The following is a 19697-nucleotide window of genomic DNA, read 5'->3' as shown; positions in this document are numbered from 1 at the left end:
ATTATTGAGTTGATTTGTCCCTCGCTTACAAGATAACCGGTATAAGTCTAAACATAGCTATGAAATGGATACATATAAGAATAATAATAATAATAATAATAAAAAAGAAACAATAGGACAGGGACGGCAGGGACGTCCTATTTTTATGTATTTTTATTTTGGAAACGCAGCCGACCCCCGAGGCACGATGGGAAGGGCCCAAAGCCTCTCTGAAGCCGGCCAACATTAAACCAGGACAGCGTGGGTTTTCCTCCTGCACACGCGCGCAGGGACGGCGGCCCAGCTGAGGCGAGTGTCTCGTTTGGGGGAGCTGCGCGCTCAGCACAGCCTCCCGGGCCCGCCCCCGCGGGGAGATTTAAGCGCCTTCGGGCGGGCGGGCCAGTCCCTGGGACGCTGCGCGATGGCGACTTTGATGGACGAGGCCATGGAGAGCTACGCTTATCCCTCGTACAACCCTTATTCCTACCGCTACCAGCCGCCCAAGAGCAAAGGCGGGCAGGGCGCTTGGCGGCATCACCACTACCAACAGCACCACCACCACCACCGCGGCGGCAGCTACTTGTCCGGCTACAGCGAAGCGATGGTGGCGGCGGCGGCGGCGGCCGAATACTTCGACAACTACCAGCGGGCTCAGCTGAAGGCCATCCTCTCGCAGGTCAACCCCAACCTGACGCCGCGGTTGCGCAAGGCCAACACCAAGGAGGTGGGAGTGCAGGTTAACCCGCGTCAGGACGCCTCGGTGCAGTGCTCGCTCGGGCCGCGGCCGCTGCTCTTTCGGTCCCGGGTCCGAGGTGGAGGCGGCGGCGGAGGCGGAGGAGGAGGAGGAAGCGTCGTCGTCGAGCAGGAACGAGGCTGCCTGGTCAGCAGCGGCGCCGCGCGGCACGTGCGCTTCCCCCGGACCATCGCCGTCTACTCGCCGGTGGCTTCCCGACGCCTCCCGGCCTTCTTGGAAGAACCTGAGGCCCGGGAGCCGCCGACACCCGACGCCGGTCCGCCTCCAAGCACCGAGGAGAACGACGCCGACGCCGCCCGCGCCGTCGGGGCCAAAGCCGAGGCGAGCGTCGCCGAGCCTCAGGAGGAGCGGAAGAAGTCGGCCTCGGTCCCCGACGGGGCGGGAGGCTCCCCGTCGAAGCCCCAAGCCGTCGTCGGTTCGGCCGAGGAAGGAGAAAAGCGGCAAGGCGAAGAAGGCGCACCGCAAGCGCTCGGGGAGGAAGCCGAGGCGGACAAGGCCCGCGTGCGCTTCCAGGTGTGAGGGGAAAAATCCTCAACGGTCCGAGCTGTCTCTCCCCCCCCCCCCCCCCCCGTCGACGAGGAGAACCAGGCCCGAAGCCTGGTGGAGAGCCTCCCCGTAACCCGGGCGGCCTGCTTCGCCTACGACGCGCCTCAGCCGCCCGCGTTCCCCGGCAGGGCGTGCTCCGTCTCCCCCCCCAAAAAAAAGCCCACAGGGCGGCCGAGCGACGGTGCCGGACGCCCATAAAAAGCGGCTGGAAGTCGGCCCGTTCCGTCGCGGCTGCCCTGCTGGGTTTTTTTTCCCCCCACAGTTTATCGCGGCCGCCTGGCTTAGAGGAGCGTTGCTGGAAGTGTGAAGCCGCTTCTGTGTAGAGAACTTGGCGACTTTTAAGCCTCGTGGACTTCAACTCCCAGAATTCCCCGGCCAGCTGGCCAGGGAATTCTGGGAGTTGAAGTCCAGGAGGCTTAAAAGTTGCCAAGTTTGGGGGCTCCTAGTGTAGAGATAAACTAGACGGCTTCACTCCCTTAAACAGGGAATGGAGACCCCGAAAATCAAATTCAGGCCTCTGCCTGTTCTTCCTTTGATAACTTGGCTTAAAACCCTATTTAGCAATAGCAGGGGAATTTTTTTTTGCCAAATGGTAGGTTGAGAGGGACTTCTTCCCTCAGGCTGTGAGAAGAATAAGCCAAGATTGCTTGTAGTTTAAAAAAAAAAATGCTTTTAAAGGAAAACCAGAATAAAGAATTCAGACGGGTGCCTAAAAAAACGGACTGGCTATTTTCAAACACACAATGAGCCTTTAAAAAAAAAAATCTTTCAGATGTTAAACTAGAAGCAGTACTCCAGCAATACTGGAATTCCTTGATGCCATTCACAGTTTATAAACTCCCAAGTTTGGCAGACAGGTTTATTTCTATGACTGACTGGGGTTTGCATGCCAGAGTAAACCATGATATGGTTTATTGCATGTTTGTTTCCCAAGTGTGGTTTGTGAATCCAGCCAGTGTTAGTTTGTAAACCTTTTCATGACCTATTTAGGGCGTTAAAGCTGACAATCTGAAGCAAACTTGAAACAATTATCTGAAATACATAGTTAAGATCCTTGCAGCATCCTCACAATTGTCGGTGTGATCTAGACACTTGGATCACATTTACAATAGTCGCAGTAGGTTTCCTAGAATCATGTGATCAGCATTTGCCAACCTCCCGGCAAACTTCCAACATACCAATTCATTCTATGAAGCTGGCAAGAAGGTTGCAAGTCATAGTTACATGGACGTCTCACTTAGCAACTGCTCTTCTTAACAAATTTTCCAGTCCTAGTTGCTGGGGGGAAGAGGGGGGGGGGAAAGCGTGTGAAGTTGAAGACTACCTTGAATAGGTATTGCTTCAGAATGACTATCTTGTTCTAACTTCACAACTTTGATGTCTGAACTTTTAACTCCCGCAATTCTGGTTGAAGAATTCTAAGAATTGAAGTCCGTGTATCTTAAACTTGCCCAAAACTGAGGATCGTTGCTCTGTTAGGTGGTTCCTTTGGTTTACTGTGGGTTGTGTGTGTGTGTGTGTGTGTGTGTGTGTGCGCATTGCGCAGAACCCTATTATGAGTTAGGCAGCCCTAGAAATCCAATAAATAAAAAAAATGAATACAGTATAAACCTGCATAAATAAGAACTGCAAAAATTCTGTCTGGGATTTGAAGGGGTTCCAGTCCAAGGATCTTCTTACCAGGTCATTGGGTTGAAGAACGAAGACGTAGGATGAATTTAGAAGACGACCCGCAGTGTTATTCTATTTTTAACCGCTGTGTTTTCTAGTTCCTAGAGCAGAAGTATGGCTATTATCACTGCAAGGACTGCAATATCCGGTGGGAGAGTGCCTATGTCTGGTGCGTACAGGGCACAAACAAGGTAGGCTTGGATGACTGCAATCCTCTGGGTTCATGTTGGGCTTCAGGGTTCAGTCGCTGGGGTATAGAGCAGAGGTCCCGAAACCCTGAGTTGCACTACTGGGCTGTGACCCGTTGGGGGAGCTGGGCTGCTAAAGCCACGAGGAAGCGTGTGAAGCTTCATTTTGCGCACGAAGGGGATTTAGGTGGTGCATGCGAAACCATTCCCCCCCCCCCATTCCATTGCCCGAAGACACCGGCGGTTCATGGAACCAAAAAGGTTGGGGACCCCTAGTGTAGACCACTAACTTTCTGATGTTCCAGCAGCAACTTTGGCTGGCATCTTTAGAGGCAAGGTGGTCTGCAGATACCAGCTACATTTGCTGGTGAAATGTCAGGAAATCTCCTAAATCCTAACATTGTACAAGGTAGACTTTGTTTCCTTGGAGTGGGGTGGGGGAGGGCAGAGGTGGTATTTAGCAGGTTCTGACCAGTTCTGAAGAACCGGAAATTCTGAGTAGTTCAGAAAACCTGCAAATCCTACCTCTGACTGGCCCTGCCCCCAACTCTCCTCTGCCTCCCGAGTTTCCCAAGTCCCAGCTATCGTCTGGATCTTCTTTGGTTGCCCTGCACAGGAGAAGGGAGCTGGAAAGCAGGTTAAGTGGGTTGAGGTGAGGAGGGAATGGGGATTTTGCAGTATCTTTCCCCTGCCACGCCCACCAAGCCCTGCCATGCCCACAGAAGTAGTAAAAATTTTTGAATCCCACCACTGGTGGTGGTGGTGGAGGTGGATGCTCCTGTCTTAGAAAAAAAGTTACCTTAATTTTCTCTCTTCTTTTCGCAGGTTTACTTTAGGCAGTTTTGCCGAACTTGCCAGAAATCTTACAACCCGTACCGGGTGGAGGATATTACCTGCCAAGTAAGCAGATCCTTTTAGGGCATCATTTAAGGTAGAAGGTCCATTGGGGCTCCTATTCTGTCTTTTGATTCACTTGCTGAATATAAAGATAGATAGAATAACTGTAGGAATTTTTAAATATGGGAAGCGTATAGTTTATGCCTCTTTTACATAGCTGTTTTTTCTTTCTATTGCCACATCCTTGACATATAAAGGCTCTTGTTGGGCCAAAGGTCTCCAAACTTGGCAAGACTTTTAACAATTCCCATAGCCGGCTGAGGAATTCTGGGAGTTGAAGTCCACAAGTCTTAAAAGTTGCCAAGTTTGGGGACCCCTGTGTTAGGCCATCTGAGAGCAGGGAAAGATTTTGAGCTTTGTAATAACCATCTAGGTTGAATGTTTCTCAGTTTCAACAATTTCCAGATGTGTGGATGTCAACTCCCAGATTTCCCCAGCCAGAATTCTAGGTGTCGACATCCATCCATCTGAAAGTAGCTGAGGTTGAAGAACATTGATTTGGATTGCCAGGGCATTTACCACTTCCTTGGAGGAGATGTTTCAATACCACCACTACTACTAATAGCAATAATACGCAGTCTTAGTCATCCTGCTTGCGACTGAACAGTATGCATAAATACAGAAAAACTGACCTCAATCTTATTGTCCCTCGTCAAAATTTTTGTTCCTGTGGAATTCATATACAGATCCAAGTCGTTTTTCTTTTCAGTTACCCTGTTGCTTTTTTGTGTGTGTGTCAATTTCAGAGCTGCAAGCAGACCAGGTGTTCCTGCCCTGTGAAACTGCGCCACGTGGATCCCAAGAGACCCCACCGTCAAGATCTTTGTGGAAGATGCAAAGGCAAACGGCTTTCTTGCGATAGCACCTTTAGCTTCAAATATATTATTTAAGGAAAAGGGCATAGAGGAGAGTCCTCACTGTCAAATTGTACCGAGCAGAAATTTTGTTTGTTTGGAAGTAGGCAGCTGCCAAGCATGGGAAGGCTGCCAAGGAAGTAGAGATGTAAATCAGGATGGAACCAAATGCTTCTACCTCATTTTTTATAATTGCATTAAGGAGCAGGAGAATCTGCTCGGTGTATTTTGACAAACTAAATTTTATTTTGGTATGGCAGAAGGGGTAAAAGCAAGCTCAAGTCCTTTTTTGTTGTTATATGGGAAGGAAATCATCGTCTTAATATCTTCGTAGGGGAGGCTGCTGCAGACAGAGGAATGCACTGTGAGTCAACCTCAGGCAAAATAGGCAACTGTTGTGGTGATGTTTCACAGTGACAATTGCCAACGCAGGCAAGCAGACCTTAAGGAAAACGTGTTAGATGTGATGGCGTTCCGTTGAAAGAACTCAAGTAGGATGGGGAAAGCAAGCACGAATTCAGAAGTTGTACTGCAGCACTGCGTTGTCTTCCAGCTGAGTAAAATGACATAATTGGGTGCCAGGTTCATAGGCATTATTATGGGTATGTGTAGAAAGGAGCATGATCTCAGCAGCACACCTATGAAAGGAATTATTTTGTTGGTCAGTAATTATTTCATAAGATAATGCATCATCTGAAATTTTGAAACAACTAATATTTCCTTTGCCCAGAGTCAGTATGGTAATTTCATTATTTTTCTTGAGCATAGTTCTCTAATAAAGTGACCATGATTATAATTGTGATTTATTTTTGCTTTGCTTCGCCACCCACTTTGCTTAATGCTTATACGAATGCCAGACTTAAAATAAACCATTTTAAGTTTAAATACGTCATTTAAAAGCTCCATATAATACCATTGATTCCTTTGGTGCAAAACTCTGAATAATGGTTTGTGTAAGCATTGAAAAATTAGGAATGGGCAACTATTCGGTTTTTGGTTTCTAGCAATGCTCAATTTAAGCATGAGCAGAGGGGAGAATATTATTAGTGTTACTAATCAATAAGGTTTCAGGGTGTGACTAAATTCTTCTGTCATTCAGATTAGTTGTAAGAATGTTTGTTTGTGGAGTCTACTCTAGACCAAAAAGAAGAAACTGGAACCAGTTTATAAGAACAGAAGTTATGCTGCTTAAGAAAACTATTCTGAAATAATGAAGATGGCGTTCAAACTGTACTAGAATAATAAGCACAGCAGGAAATGGACAGTGTGTAGTTTTCACTGGCTGCAATCTGCTTGTTGACCTTCGACCAGCATTTCTCAAACTGGGGAAACTTTCGGGTTCCATCAGAGACTGAGGGGAAAAGTGTTCATCTGAATGCAACCAATCTCCCATCGCCAAGCTTTGCTTCTTGGTTTGGGGGTTGGAAAATGTATTTTTTTTTTTTAAAAAAAAAGGGTACTGCAGCTTGAGCAATTTTTATGGAAAGCTGCAGAGCATTTATGATGCTTACTGTAGGTAAAGCAGCATTTCTCAACCTTGGCAACTTTTTAAGATGTGTGAAATTTAACTTCCAGAATTCCCCACCCAGGATGGGTGGTTGGGATTGTAGGAGTTGAAGTCCACACGTCCTAAAGTTGACAAAGTGACACTGAGGCAAAAGTTGGGCTGGAGGTATAAAGATGTACTTCAACATTGATTTTTCTAGTCCAGCTACCTATTAACTACCTGCTCCTCTGACAATTCCATTAATGGGTATGGGGGACATGAGAAATTGGAAACATTTTTTGATTTTGGGAAAGCAACCAAAGGTTTCCACTAGGAACTGTCTGAGAAGACTTGAGACTTGTGTGTCCTAATGGAACAGAACCTGGACGATCCAAATTTTTTTGGCCATGGAGAACCACATCTACACAAGCAACGGGTGCTGCATCTGGTGGGGCCTTTAGCTGACCCGTTTTATCTGAAAAGTTTTAAGATATCTGGACTTCAACTCCCGGAATTTTCCAGTCATCCATGTCTGGGAGTTGAGATTCAGATATCTTAAAGTTAAGGTTGAGAAACATTAGTTTAAAGCAGCGGTCGCCAACCAGTGGGCGGTGGTCCACTGGTGGACCGCGAGAAAATTTTGGTGGGCCGCAGAGAAATCTCACCTCCAGAGCACCCCCCCCCCAAAGCAATTAATCCAGGCTGCACAGAAACACAAGGTTGCTCAGCCCACATGGCCCGCGGGAACCCTCCCCGCGCACTCACTCCTTACCTGGCAAACTTGCTTGCTAAATTTCTATTTTTCCGACCATCAGCTGTGATATTTAGATTAGCTAGAAAGCAGGAAATGGCTGGATTTCTTGCTTTCTAGCTAGTCTTTAGATCTTCGGCTCTGCTTTTAAGCACATCCGAACCTCCCTTAGGACTGAAGGTTCTATTATTCAGTGCACTCACGGCAAGCAAATTTTATGTGACAGACTCAGGTAGCCGATGGCAGATAGATCAGTGAATGAATCTGTGATTCTGAGCAGCTCAATCTGCCTGCCTGCTTTGTCTGATTTTGGGTAAAAATTGCTTTTTTTATATAAAAAATTCAATATTTACACACAGGTGAAACTCAAAAAATTAGGATATTATGCAAAAGTTCATTTATTTCAGTAATGCAACTTAAAAGGTGAAACTAATATAGGAGATAGACTCATTACATGCAAAGCAAGATAGTTCAAGCCGTGATTTGTCATAATTGCGTTGATTATGGCTTACAGCTCATGAAAATCCCAAATCCACAATCTCAGAAAATTAGAATATTACATGCAATCAATAGAACAAGGATTGTACATAGAAACAATATCGGACCTCTGAAAAGTATAAGCATGCATATGTACTCAGTATTTGGTTTGGGCCCCTTTTGCGGCAATTACTGCCTCAATGTGGCTGGCATGGAAACTATCAGCCTGTGGCACTGCTGAGGTGTTATAGAAGACCAGGATGCTTCAATAGCGGCCTTCAGCTATTCTGCATTGTTCAGTCTCATGTCCCTCTTGGCAATGCCCCATAGATTCTCTATGGGGTTCAGGTCAGGCAAGTTTGCTGGCATAGTAATCCCACGGTCATTGAACCAGGTTTTGGTGCTTTTGGCAGTGTGGGCAGGTGCCAAGTCCTGCTGGAAAATGAAGTCAGCATCCCCATAAAGCTCGTCTGCGGAAGGAAGCATGAAGTGCTCCAAAATCATCTGGCAGACGGCTGCGTTGACCCTGGACTTAATGAAGCACAGTGGACCAACACCAGCAGATGACATGGCTCCCCAAATCAACACAGACTGTGGAAACTTCACACTGGACTTCAAGCATCTTGCAGTGTGTGCCTCTCCATTCTTCCTCCAGGCTCTGGGTCCTTGGTTTCCAAATGAGGTGCAAAAGTTGCTCTCATCAGAAAAGAGGACTTTGGACCACTGAGCAACAGACCAGTTCTGTTTTTTTAATTTAGCCCAGGTAAGACGCTTCTAATGTTTGTTGTTCAGGAGTGGCTTGAGAAGAGGAATACGACATTTGAAGCCCATGTCCAGGATCCGTGTGTGTATGGTGGCTCTTGATGCACTGACTCCAGCCTCAGTCCACTCCTTGTGAAAGTCCCCAACACTTTTTCTTCATTAAAAGTTTTATTTGGGTTTTCACAAAACATAAAAGTACAAATAAAACATCTTTTTTTGAGAACAGCATGCTCCCGGATTAGCATTTCTCCATACAGACATAAACTCAATTACATATTCATCTTATGTATTCTAATCTATATCTTACGATTTTTGCAATTTTCTCAATAGTTTTTCCCTTTCCTTGCTTTCTGTAACTATATTTTCAATTATCTCATTCCTTTCTAAGTTCAATTCCATATCTTTTTCTAACTTGGTTTCAGAAAAAAACTATCCTACATCTGCAACTCTTACACTGCAAAAACATATGGACTACACAACTCGATCAGGGCAAAGCAATAGATGCAATCTACATAGACTTCTGTAAAGCTTTTGATTTAGTGGTACACGACAAACTACTCCTAAAACTAAAATCTTAGGGTATCTCTGGACACCTGCATTACTGGATAGAAGCATTCCTGTCAAGCAGACAACAAATGGTCAAAATTGGGAGTGTCCTATCAAAATCCTGTACCTGTCAACAGTGGTGTCCCCCAAGGCAGTGTTCTAGGACCAATTCTCTTCATACTCTACATAAATGACCTCTGATCATATCAAGAGCAACTGCGTTCTCTTCGCTGATGTAAAGCTATTCAACACCACAGACAATACTGCTACCCTTCAAAAAGATCTTGACTATGTATCAGAATGGTCAAACAAATGGCAACTTCAAATCTCAACAAACAAATGCTCTGTCTTACATATTGGCAAAAATATCAGAAAATAAAATACAGGCTGAATAGTGAAGACCTTGTTGATGATCGAAACTCTGTCAAGGATCTTGGAGTACTCATCTCAAATGACCTAAGTGCTAGAGACCACTGTATCTACATAGCCAAAAAGGTATTAAGAGTTGTTAATCTAATCCTACGTAGCTTTTTCTCTGGTAATATTACACTAATAACTAGAGCATACAAAACATATACTGGACCAATACTCGAATACAGCTCATCAGTCTGGAACCCACATTACGTATCTGATATTAACACAGTTGAGAAAGTCCAGAAATATTTCACAAGAAGAGTTCTCCACTCCTCTACTCGTTGCAGAATACCTTATGCCACCAGACTTGAAATTCTAGACGTAGAAAACTAGAACTACACCGCCTTTGGTCCGATCTAAGTATAGTATATAAAATCATGCATTGAAATGTCCTACCTGTCAGTGAATACTTCAGCTTCAACCATAACAACACAAGAGCAAACAATAGATACAAATCAAGGTTAATCGCACCAAACTTGATTGCAGGAAATACAACTTCAGCAACAGAGTGGTCAATGTCTGGAATACTCTACCTGACTCTGTGGTTTCTTCCCCAAACCCCAAAAACTTTAACCTTAAACTGTTTACTATTGACCTCACCCCTTTCCTAAGAGGTCTGCAGGGGGTGTGCATAAGCGCACCAACGTGCCTACCGTCCCTGTCCTATTGTTTCTTTAATTTTTTTTATTTTTCTTATATGTATCCATATATTCATAACTATGTTTTTTTTTTACTTATACCTATTATCTTGTAAGCAATTGACAAAAATAAATAAAAAAATAAAATAAAGCTTTTAGTTGCTTTTCTCACTTTCCCTTTCCAGGGGCTTTATTATCTTGTAACAAAGTTTCAGCTACAACATATCCTTACAAGTCTTGTTAAAGTTCCACTATCAATTCTTTTTACTTCCAGGTGGCCTCCTCCATTTTTCCAGATTCCACCCTCTTTTTTTTTTCTTCCCCTCTGCTTTCTTCCTTTAATTTTTTTTTAAATTATCCAAGTCTTTATCCCTTTGACACTTTATTTTCAGCTAAAAATATCCTGTTAATGTCAAAGTTGGATTAATATCAATTTCTCGTTTAGATCTCTTCTTCTTAACATTCAAAGTCAATTAAAGCTGTCAATGTGTGAGAAAAAAAAGGCAATTCTTTTTCCTTTCCCTTTCGCCACTTTAAAGATCTTGTTTAGGAATAGTGTTAGACTTTATAATTCAAGTTCCAGGTACCTTAAATAGATGTTTTCTCCATTCAACCCCTGTCAGTCAAACTTTCTCCTTTAAACTTCCTCCTGCACAATCTTGTCCGGTCGGTCCCCAACGCTTTTGAATGGCCTTTTCCTGACAATCCTCTCCAGGCTGCGGTCATCCCTGCTATTTGTGCACCTTTTTCTTCCACACTTTCCCCTTCCACATAACTCTCTATTAATGTGCTTTGATACAGCACTTTGGGAACATCCAACTTCTTTTGCAATTACCTTTTAAGGATTTCCCTGCTTATGGAGGCTGTCAATGATGTTTTTCTGCACAACTGTCAGTCCAGCAGTCTTTCCCATGATTGTGATTCCGACTGAACCAGACTGAGAGACCATTTAAAGGCTCAGGAACCCTTTGCAGGTGTTATGGCTTAATTAGCTGATTAGAGTGGGACACTTTGAGCCTAGAATATTGAACCTTTTCACAATATTCTGATTTTCTGAGATTGTGGATTTGGGGTTTTCATGAGCTGTAAACCATACTCATCACAATTATGACACATCATGGCTTGAACGATCTTGCTTTGCATATACTGAGTCTATCTCATATATTAAGTTCACCTTTTAAGCTGCATCACTGAAATAAATGAACTTTTGCACGATATTCTAATTTTTTGAGTTTCACCTGTACATGGTGTGTTGTGAGTTAATTTTGTGAGTTTGCTTGCTAGCCAATTTTATGAGTACGGTTGCAAGCAAATTTGATGCGACAGACTGAGCTAGCCGATGGCAGATAAGATAGATCTCTGAAAGAATCTGTGATTCCGTGAACAACTCAATCTGCTTGCCTGCTTTGTCTGATTTTGGGTAAAAGTTACTCTTTTTTAAATAAAAAATTCAATAATTCAGCCAGTCACTTGACCTCCAAGCCACACCCACAAATTAGGCCACGCCCACAGAACTGGTTAGTGGTCCCTGGGATTTAAAATTATGAGTTTGGTGGTCCCTGAGGCCCAAAAGGTTGGTGACCCCTTGTTTAAAGTATACATTGACACATAATCCAGTTATTGCTAGCTGAAAGGAGTCTCTTTCCTGTTCATTCTGGGTTCTGTATGGGAAGTGATGGGAATCTAGTTGTCCATAGCTTTGAGGCTTAAATAAAATGGTTGCCTCTATCCCCTTTCAGGCAGAAAAAGTTCCGCAAGAGGAGTTTGGTTGTAAGGGAGACAGTTGCCCCACTCACACATTATGCTGAATCTCTGAATATTGCAGAGTGACGGAACAGCTGCTTGTGCGCATCACCATGAGATGAGCAAGAGATTTACTTCAGGACTTGTCCAGGTGGCACAAAGGAATTTGGCAGAATGGATCGCCCTTCTGTTTGGCAAGGCAAGAGGGAAGTAGCATGCCAAGGATCCCAGACTGGCTGCCGCTGATGGGAGCAGTGTCCATTGTCTAGAGCAGCGCTTCCCAACCTTGGCCACTTTTAAGATATGATGATTTCAACTCTCAGAATTCTGGCTGGAGTTGAACTCCATATATTAAAGCTGCCAAAGTTGAGAAACTTAAAGATGTGGAGGCTGCATGAAGCGTGAATCAACTTTGTGTTTGTCACCACGCTACAAAAAAAAGTGCAGAAGAAAAGTAAAGACGATTCAAGGCCTGGAGACTTAAACATGTGAAGAACAATTGCAGGAGGACTTGGATTTGGCTAGTCCAGGGAAGCGCAGAACTAGATGTGACATGATAGCAGTATTCCAGTGTTTGAGGGGCTGCTACAAAGAAAGGGGGGGGGGGGTTGTTTAACTTATTTTCCAAAGCATCAGAAGGTAGGATAAGAAATAATGGATGGAAAGTAACCAAGGAGAGAAGCCAACCTGGAATTCAGGAGAAACTTACTAACAGTAAGAACAATTAACCAGTGGAACAGCTTTACCTTCGGAAGTTGTGGATGCTTCATCACTAGAGTTTTTTTTAAAGAAGAGACTGGACAGCCACCTATCTGAAGCGTCTTCCGCTTGAGCAGGGGGCTGGACTAGAAGACCTCCAAGGTCCCTTCCAGCTCTATTCTATTCAAATGTGCTGCCAAGATATAAATGAAACCCATCCCTCCATTGTTGATATATCTATATTCTGTCTTGGTCTAGAATTTTTGCTCTCTTACTGTTAGGTAACGGTGACCAGGGTTCCAGCTTTGTCTCTGTATAAGGTAGGTTCTAATTATTATTTTTTTAGGGCAGAATGAACTTGATTCAAATCAAGAGTTTTTGTGCCAAGGAGCCTTGACTGTTGGCAACTACCGGAGGACAAGTCCCTATAGTTTCCTTGGCAAGGTTTTCGAGGTGGTTTGCCCTTGCCCGCTTCCTGAGCGTATGCGACTGGGCCAAAGTCAGCCAGCTGGCTTTGTGCCTTAAAGCAGGAACAAAACTCGCGGTCTCCCAGTTTCTAGCCTGATCCTTCGCCACAACACCAAACTGACTCTCTCAAAATCACTTATTTCCCTTCCCCCTAATAAAATCAGTGCATGTTTGTTCGATTGTATTATACTTAACCAGGAACAGAGACTTCCTTCAATTTTAGAAAGTAATCGCTCAAGATTTAATGTGGAGATTTGCTTTTTTTTTTTTTAAATGTATAATTTAGGTCAGCGGCCTCCGACCTCTTGAGCACCAGGGACCGGTTCCGCGGAGAAAGGTTTTTCCGCAGACTGGAGTGGGAGGGGAGTGTTACATGCTACCTGCATCCCATGGATGGGGCTTTGCTTGTTTGCGCCGCCCGGTTGCTGGCATGCCATGGAGAGGTGCCGGTCCATGGTGGGGCTTGGGGACCCTTGATTTAGGTCGTTTTAAGTAGCACTTGCACAAATATTTGTGAAAACCTGTATGCTATTATGGCAACGCAAGGTTTGCACAAACTGAAAGCAGGACCTAGCTTTGAGCGCTTGCAACACTTTTCATGGTAAAGGACTTGTTAATTGCTCTTAAAAACTGTATAAAAATCAGGAGCAATGAAGTTAGCATTCATAAGTGGCCAACACTACTCTGCCAATTAACCAAGACAAATTGGATTTCTCGCACTGTTTACGGAAGTCTCAGATAGGAAATGGGCATCATGAGTCAAATCACTGATCCAGGCAGCTAATGATACACTTTTTATACTCCTGGGGCCTGGACCCAAGTCTTTCCACATGTGGGGATTTTTCAATTTATGAAAGGTAATCTGGGAACATTAGAAAATAACAATTTTGTCATTGCGAAGGATCAAGCTAGGCTCTCAAATTATAATTTTGCTTTTAGAGAAGTTAATTCCTAAAAAGCCAAACAGGATGGAAGCACCAATCCTCTCTTGTTTCAGAGATGCTTCCCTTTCCACTCAAGTACTTCAGCACTAAACACTGTTTTCCACTAGGCATGTAGAAGGCTCTTAAATGCAAAGCAGGAACAGTCTTGTTTATAGGCATACTCCATTGTTAAAAAGCATCCAAGAGTTGTGTTTATGGCATTAAACACAATGTTACATCAAGTATTCTCCATCAGATTGCAACCCTTAAATTCTTTGAGAAAGTACACAAAAGAGTAGTTGGACATTTTTATTTGAACAAGCCCCCCCAAAAAAAGAACACACACAAAGAATGAATGATAAAATATCTAAAAATTATAATATACAACTAAAAACTACATGTATACTTGTAATGGGTTTGTTAAATAATTAAGAACGCAACCTAAATTACCATAGAAACATCAAAATAATTCATTTTTTTCAGGATAAAAAAAATGACCATGAATGCGCTAAATATCTTAACGGAGTTTTGAAATGGAACAAAATTTGTGTTATCCGTCTCCCAACAGTTCTGTAAATGCACAGGGCCTTCAGCATAACTACATATTTAACAGGATCGATTTCCCCAATGAAAAAAGCCCACACTAATTCTTTGTTTTACTCCCTGGAAAATTGTTTTATTTTTAATCACAGTGCTTGAAAAATACATAAAATATTGGGGATTCGATTGGTTTGAATAGAGGAATTACATTCACCCTTTTTGCTTCATTAAAATGCTTTTAGTTTGAGTGGGATCCAGTGACTTTTATGCTCCAGGCTTGGACAAGGAATTAGAAGGCTGACTTTTGGGGGCCCGTAGGCTGCATTCTCTCCCTAGCGTAGTCGTCCCTGGTGCCTTTACTTAAAAGAAAAATCACGGAACACCTGCCTGCTTAAACTTTCTCTTGAACTCTGCGGAACAACAGATATAAACACTGTCCTATCTGCCCACCGCACCCCCGAAGCTTTGAACACTATTCTCAAATAAAACGTCATTGAACATTTATACAAAAAATACTGGATTTTACACTATACAATTTCTAGAATATGTACAGAATAAAATAAGTTACTTTTTCTAGTGAGTTCTGAAGGACAATAGGCATCTTTAATATACATTTTTAAAGTCTCTGCAAGCAGCTACTTTTTGGTTAGATATCAGTTATTTGTTATAAGCACTGATCAGAAAACTGAGCAGTGTTCCAAACCAGTTAAGAGATATATTATTTCTTTTTTTAAAAAAAACAAAAAACTGGATAATTCCAGTTTTAAATATTATTAAACTCCAGAACATTTACAGACTAGGAATTAAAGCTAAAAATATATACTTTTTTCCAAAAATAATCTTGCAGTGCTTTTTTTTGGCATGCTCAAACTTTATCAAACATCCATATCCTCAAAATATGATTGGATAGCCATTCATTCCTACTTCCACGCATACATTTTATCATTACAGGCAAAAATAGAATAAATTGTAAATACAATATTGATAAATCAATGGATTTTGCAGTCTTTTATATTCCAGTATAATACAGCACATTCCTCATGACAGTGTCAAAATTATGAATTAAACATTATTTGATTATTTACTGTCTAAAAGCCAGAAAGCTTTCACAGGTCTTCAGCCAAAAGCACCATTGTTCACTTTAGCCTCATTTCACCTGCTTTAATTATCCCCAAGTTAAGAGGCTATTATTGCAACTCCACGTACTTTCTGTTTATGATGGGAAAAATGCATTTTATAGGCATTGCTTTTAGCCCTTTTCTCTAATGCAGTTTTTTTTAAAGAGTTCGTATCACTGATACTAGGTTAAAAAAAAAAAAAGCATTAAAGATGTCAGTTGTTTCGAGAACTGTTACTAAAGTATGCGACTTGTTTCTACAAAAGTTCTTCCCTGGAGAATAGAACAGGTTCATTCGATATGAAAGGTGCTCGATCAAAGGGAAAGTCCCCTCCCTTCCTTTCAGTCCTCTTCTGAGGAACAGTGCTTCAAAACCCTGTAGTCAGGTTTCTCACAGCCGCGTGTTTTGCAAGGAGCTGGTACGACTGCACCACGTGTAGAGATCCCCGGATCTCTAAATTCAGTTCCATTAATTTGGAGCTGGCTTCAGATGTATCTTGTTTTGAGCCAAATATTGCAAAACTGCCAGTCTGGCCAAGGGTCTGGTGACGGAAAAATATGTGCAAGAGGGTTTGAATCGGGTCTTCTTCGGAATCGCCAAATATGTCATTGGGCCAAATACACCTGGGGGGACACAGAAATTCAGTTATTAGCCGCTGTCCTTATCATGATCCAAGTTGGTCACCTCTATTCCAAATGGATGCATCCAAGTTTTCCCATGGAGGTATAATTAATCCCAGGTGTAATTAAACACGAGGCCTCTGCTAAAACCCATCCATTTCCCAAAACTAAACAAAATTGCGGAGTACCCGTTGCACTTTTGAGTTTGCTGAAAAGGTTACCTAGTTGGGTCAGGAAACATCTCCAGAAAACAAACAAGCTCAGAGAGCACCACAGTTCAACCCTACATTCCCTTCTATTGGTATTAAAGGTTACCATTACTTTATAGCGCTCTTCCTTTCCATGGACCTAGATTTACGTAAGTCCTTGGTTGACACTCACTCCCAGCTGTATCCTTGCCTGGTCAGGGATGTTAGCAAAAGGCAGTTTGCAGTACCTGAACGCTTTGACTTGTGCTATGGCAGAGAAAAATTCCTTATTCCGCAAGGTTTCAATGAGCGAATGAATGGCTGTCTCTGTGCTGATCTGAGAAGCTTCCGGGATATCAGTGTCTTCAATACTGCTATAAGCAGCAGCTTCTTTCAGGCAGACTTCCAACTGAGCAAGCTCTTCTGACATGTTTATCACCTGGGGAAAAAAGAAGGGCGGTATGTGCATGTTTTGGTAGCAGAAACATTTTCCCCCCTACTCTGGGACACCATTATGTAGAAAGTATGTTTAAATAATCTATTTAAGACAACATGAGGAATTCAACTACCACAATTAAATATTGGTTGATGTTCTCACAAACACCTCAAGTGTTTACAGTGAATATACTGGCGCTTACAGGAGCTGAACAGAAATTTGATAAAGCTGGATGAGGATCGAGTCTCAAACTGATTAATGTTTAATTTTGGTATGAATTTGTATCTTCTAATTTTCGATAAACTAATCGAATTCTGTATTTTTACTGATTATCATCACTTGAGCAGGAAGGCAGAGTGGACACAATGCATATCCATCCTTAGCAGCCTATTTAAACTTTTCGTTCAGAGATGTAATTTTTAGTTAAATCTTGCAGTAAAAGCAAATCTTTACCTCTGCCTCTTTTTTCACGACATTCACTTGGCTGATAAGTTTACAATAGGCTTGAAATAAAAGGAGCAGCTGGAAATGCAGCTTATAGAGCCTCCGGCACAGCTCTAATTCCTGTAAATAAAATAAAAAAAGGTCATCTGAACATCAATATATTAACCGAAGAAGTGACTTAAAAGCGTACAATTTGGATACAGCAGAATTTGCAATATAACAATAGTTATTTGCTTACTGCAGAGAAGAAAGGTTAAGATAACGAAGGAAGAAGCTAGTCAGAGAAAAATGAGTCCTTCTAATCATCTAAGTGGATTTAGAATTAAAAAAGAAAATATTTTCTTGCAGGCTACATAATAAACTTTGGCTTTTAAGAAGGGCAGCAATTTCCAACAAAGAGAAATGGATGTTGATGACATTTCAGAAATGCCATCCTCTAGCTGGGAAAAAATTGTTTGCCTTATTTTGGGTGATCTGTCACTTCTAATTTTAGAACAGTGGTTCTCAACCTTTCAACTAATGTCCATCCTACTGATATGATCTCAATATAGCATTCCCTCCACCCCGAAACACTAGCACTCATTTATTTACAAGCAGTTCTGAATGTGGGCAGGGCGCGCAACGTTTCGTTTTCTCCCTCAACTACACCAGAAATCCTAACAGGAAAACTCTTCCAGCCCTGCCAGAGGAAGAGAGGAGACAAGCTAGCAACCCATTCAAGAGCAATCATAATTTCCTTTCAAGCCTTCTTCCCACCTGTCTGACGTCTTCGTCTACAATCCTTGCCTGTATCCCCTTTTCAAAGCTACTTCCCAGTGGCAACGGGTAAGAGGTGCATGGGTTTTCCCTTCCTTTAGGGCAGCCATGGCTCCCCCACTCCCCACCGGCTCTCTCCAATCGGGCGCTCATGCTGCGCCATGGTCTCAGCCTTCTGGCCAAGGCCTGCAATTACAGCAGGCTTAGCCTGGTGAGGAACACTTTCTCAAAATGGCAAAAAGCTGCTGTCTCGGCTACAACCAACACGCCAGGTCACTATCTCAAGGGGAACGAAGGGGAGGAAAAGTTTTTATCCGGCATCTTCAAGCATAAGGAGCCTCTGTGGCGCAATGGTTAGAGTGCAGTACTACAAGCTACTTCTGCAGCCAGCTGCCTACACTTTGGCAGTTCAAATCCCATCAGGCTCAAGGTTGACTCAGCCTTCCATCCTTCCGAGGACCCAAATTGTTGGGGGCAATAGGCTGTCTCTGTAAACTGCTTAGAGAGGGCTGTAAAGCCCTATAAAGCGGTATATAAGTCTGAGTGCTATTGCTGTAATGGACCTTAACCTCACACTATACTCAATGGACATCTGTCCAGATTGCAAGGTTGCGCAAAGACGGAGCCCCACTGCAGCAGGCCAAAGGCTCAAATGAGACCGAACCCCGTCACCACTTCATTTCACCCGACAAATGTATTGAAGCAGATCTGAGGCTGGATCCTAGATTACACAGAGAACTATGTAATAATTTTAAGTGAACAGAAGTTAGTCCCCCCCAAACGCTGAAGACAGGCTGGGTCAGGATCACATATGAACCCCTGCTTTCTCCAGACATCAGGCAAATGAATAAAAGGACCGAGGATACCCTGTACAGTGCCTTGAAAACCAGGTTTTCTGGGACAGATGGTAGGAACACTTGCATATGTGGGCTCTGTCTTGCTATGAAATGAACTGCATTGGTTGAGAACCACTGCCCTAATCACATTTCAATCTATTCCATTGCAAATAAAGGTATTTCTATGCACACACAAACATATACACATATATACTGTACATACATACACACATACATACATACAGGATGTAGCAAAAATCAGGCCCCATAAACAATTTATTATATAAATTAAATGTTCAAATTGGTTGCCATTTCCTTCTAAATGCTTCCTCAGTCTTTTGGCCCGTGGCCTTTGAACATTCTTGGTGGCTGGCAGTGAAGCCTGACTTTTGATACAGTCTGTAAATTCTGAATGTTTTGATTATTTCTAATAATATTTCAACTTCAAAGGTAATGAATTCATGGATAGAAGCATAGTATCACCTCTATTTGCATATTTAACTGCATTAGTGGATATGTCTGTTAATATGGATTTAAAATAAATAAGCAAAACTAACCGTGGAATAATTTGCTATAGCTACAATATTCTGCCATCTAAAAGGACTGCCAGAGAGTTAGAATCATAGATAAGCGAAGCAAATGTTATTTCCAGAATATTCTATAATGAAACACTGTGATATCACGAATGGACACGAGACAAAAATGAAAGCCAGTTTCGTTACTGGCATAGTTAGTTATTTGATAAATCAAGAGCCATCACTTACTGCTAGAATTTCCAAATGCTAAGCAAGAAGGTGTGCAGGTCACAAAATACAAAAAGGAAAAAGATCAAGAATTAGTATAGAACTTCATTTTCCATGGGTCTCAGAATGTCCCAGATATAAAGGAGAAAAAATAAACTTGCAAAGAAGGATATAATGCACGTATAAAAATAATATTGAGTATTTATAGATGATAGAACAG

General features: G+C 42.7%; 2 protein-coding genes across 10 annotated transcripts in view; one reads left to right on the top strand and one right to left on the bottom strand.

The window, feature by feature from the left end:
- Positions 1-346: 346 nt before the first annotated feature.
- On the top strand, positions 347-5972 carry ZAR1 (zygote arrest 1). Its single transcript, XM_026700053.2, has 4 exons — positions 347-1246; positions 3049-3141; positions 3964-4038; positions 4782-5972. Exons 1-4 carry the CDS (start codon positions 401-403, stop codon positions 4923-4925), a joined length of 1158 nt encoding a protein of 385 aa, XP_026555838.2. The 5' UTR covers positions 347-400; the 3' UTR covers positions 4926-5972.
- An 8176-nt stretch (positions 5973-14148) lies between these two features.
- FRYL (FRY like transcription coactivator) overlaps positions 14149-19697 on the bottom strand; it is a 142903-nt gene continuing 137354 nt past the window's right edge. For 6 of the 9 annotated variants that reach the window (XM_087936611.1, XM_087936610.1, XM_087936606.1 and 3 more), the window contains 4 exons: positions 19499-19516; positions 17152-17262; positions 16511-16701; positions 14149-16077 (listed from right to left, as the gene is read on the bottom strand). In XM_087936611.1, the coding sequence (XP_087792737.1) occupies positions 15822-16077; positions 16511-16701; positions 17152-17262; positions 19499-19516 (576 nt within the window). In that variant the 3' untranslated portion in view covers positions 14149-15821. The remainder of the gene's footprint in view (positions 16078-16510; positions 16702-17151; positions 17263-19498; positions 19517-19697) is intronic. The other 3 variants (XR_015744167.1, XM_026699906.2, XM_026699910.2) reach the window with 1 other exon arrangement.

This window comes from Pseudonaja textilis, chromosome 6, assembly GCF_049901715.1.
Source record: "Pseudonaja textilis isolate UNSWEBS1 chromosome 6, rPseTex1.2, whole genome shotgun sequence".
NCBI classification, from domain to species: Eukaryota; Metazoa; Chordata; class Lepidosauria; order Squamata; family Elapidae; genus Pseudonaja; species Pseudonaja textilis.
Note: the sequence above shows the minus strand (reverse complement) of the source record. Positions and strands in the feature narration are given on the sequence as shown.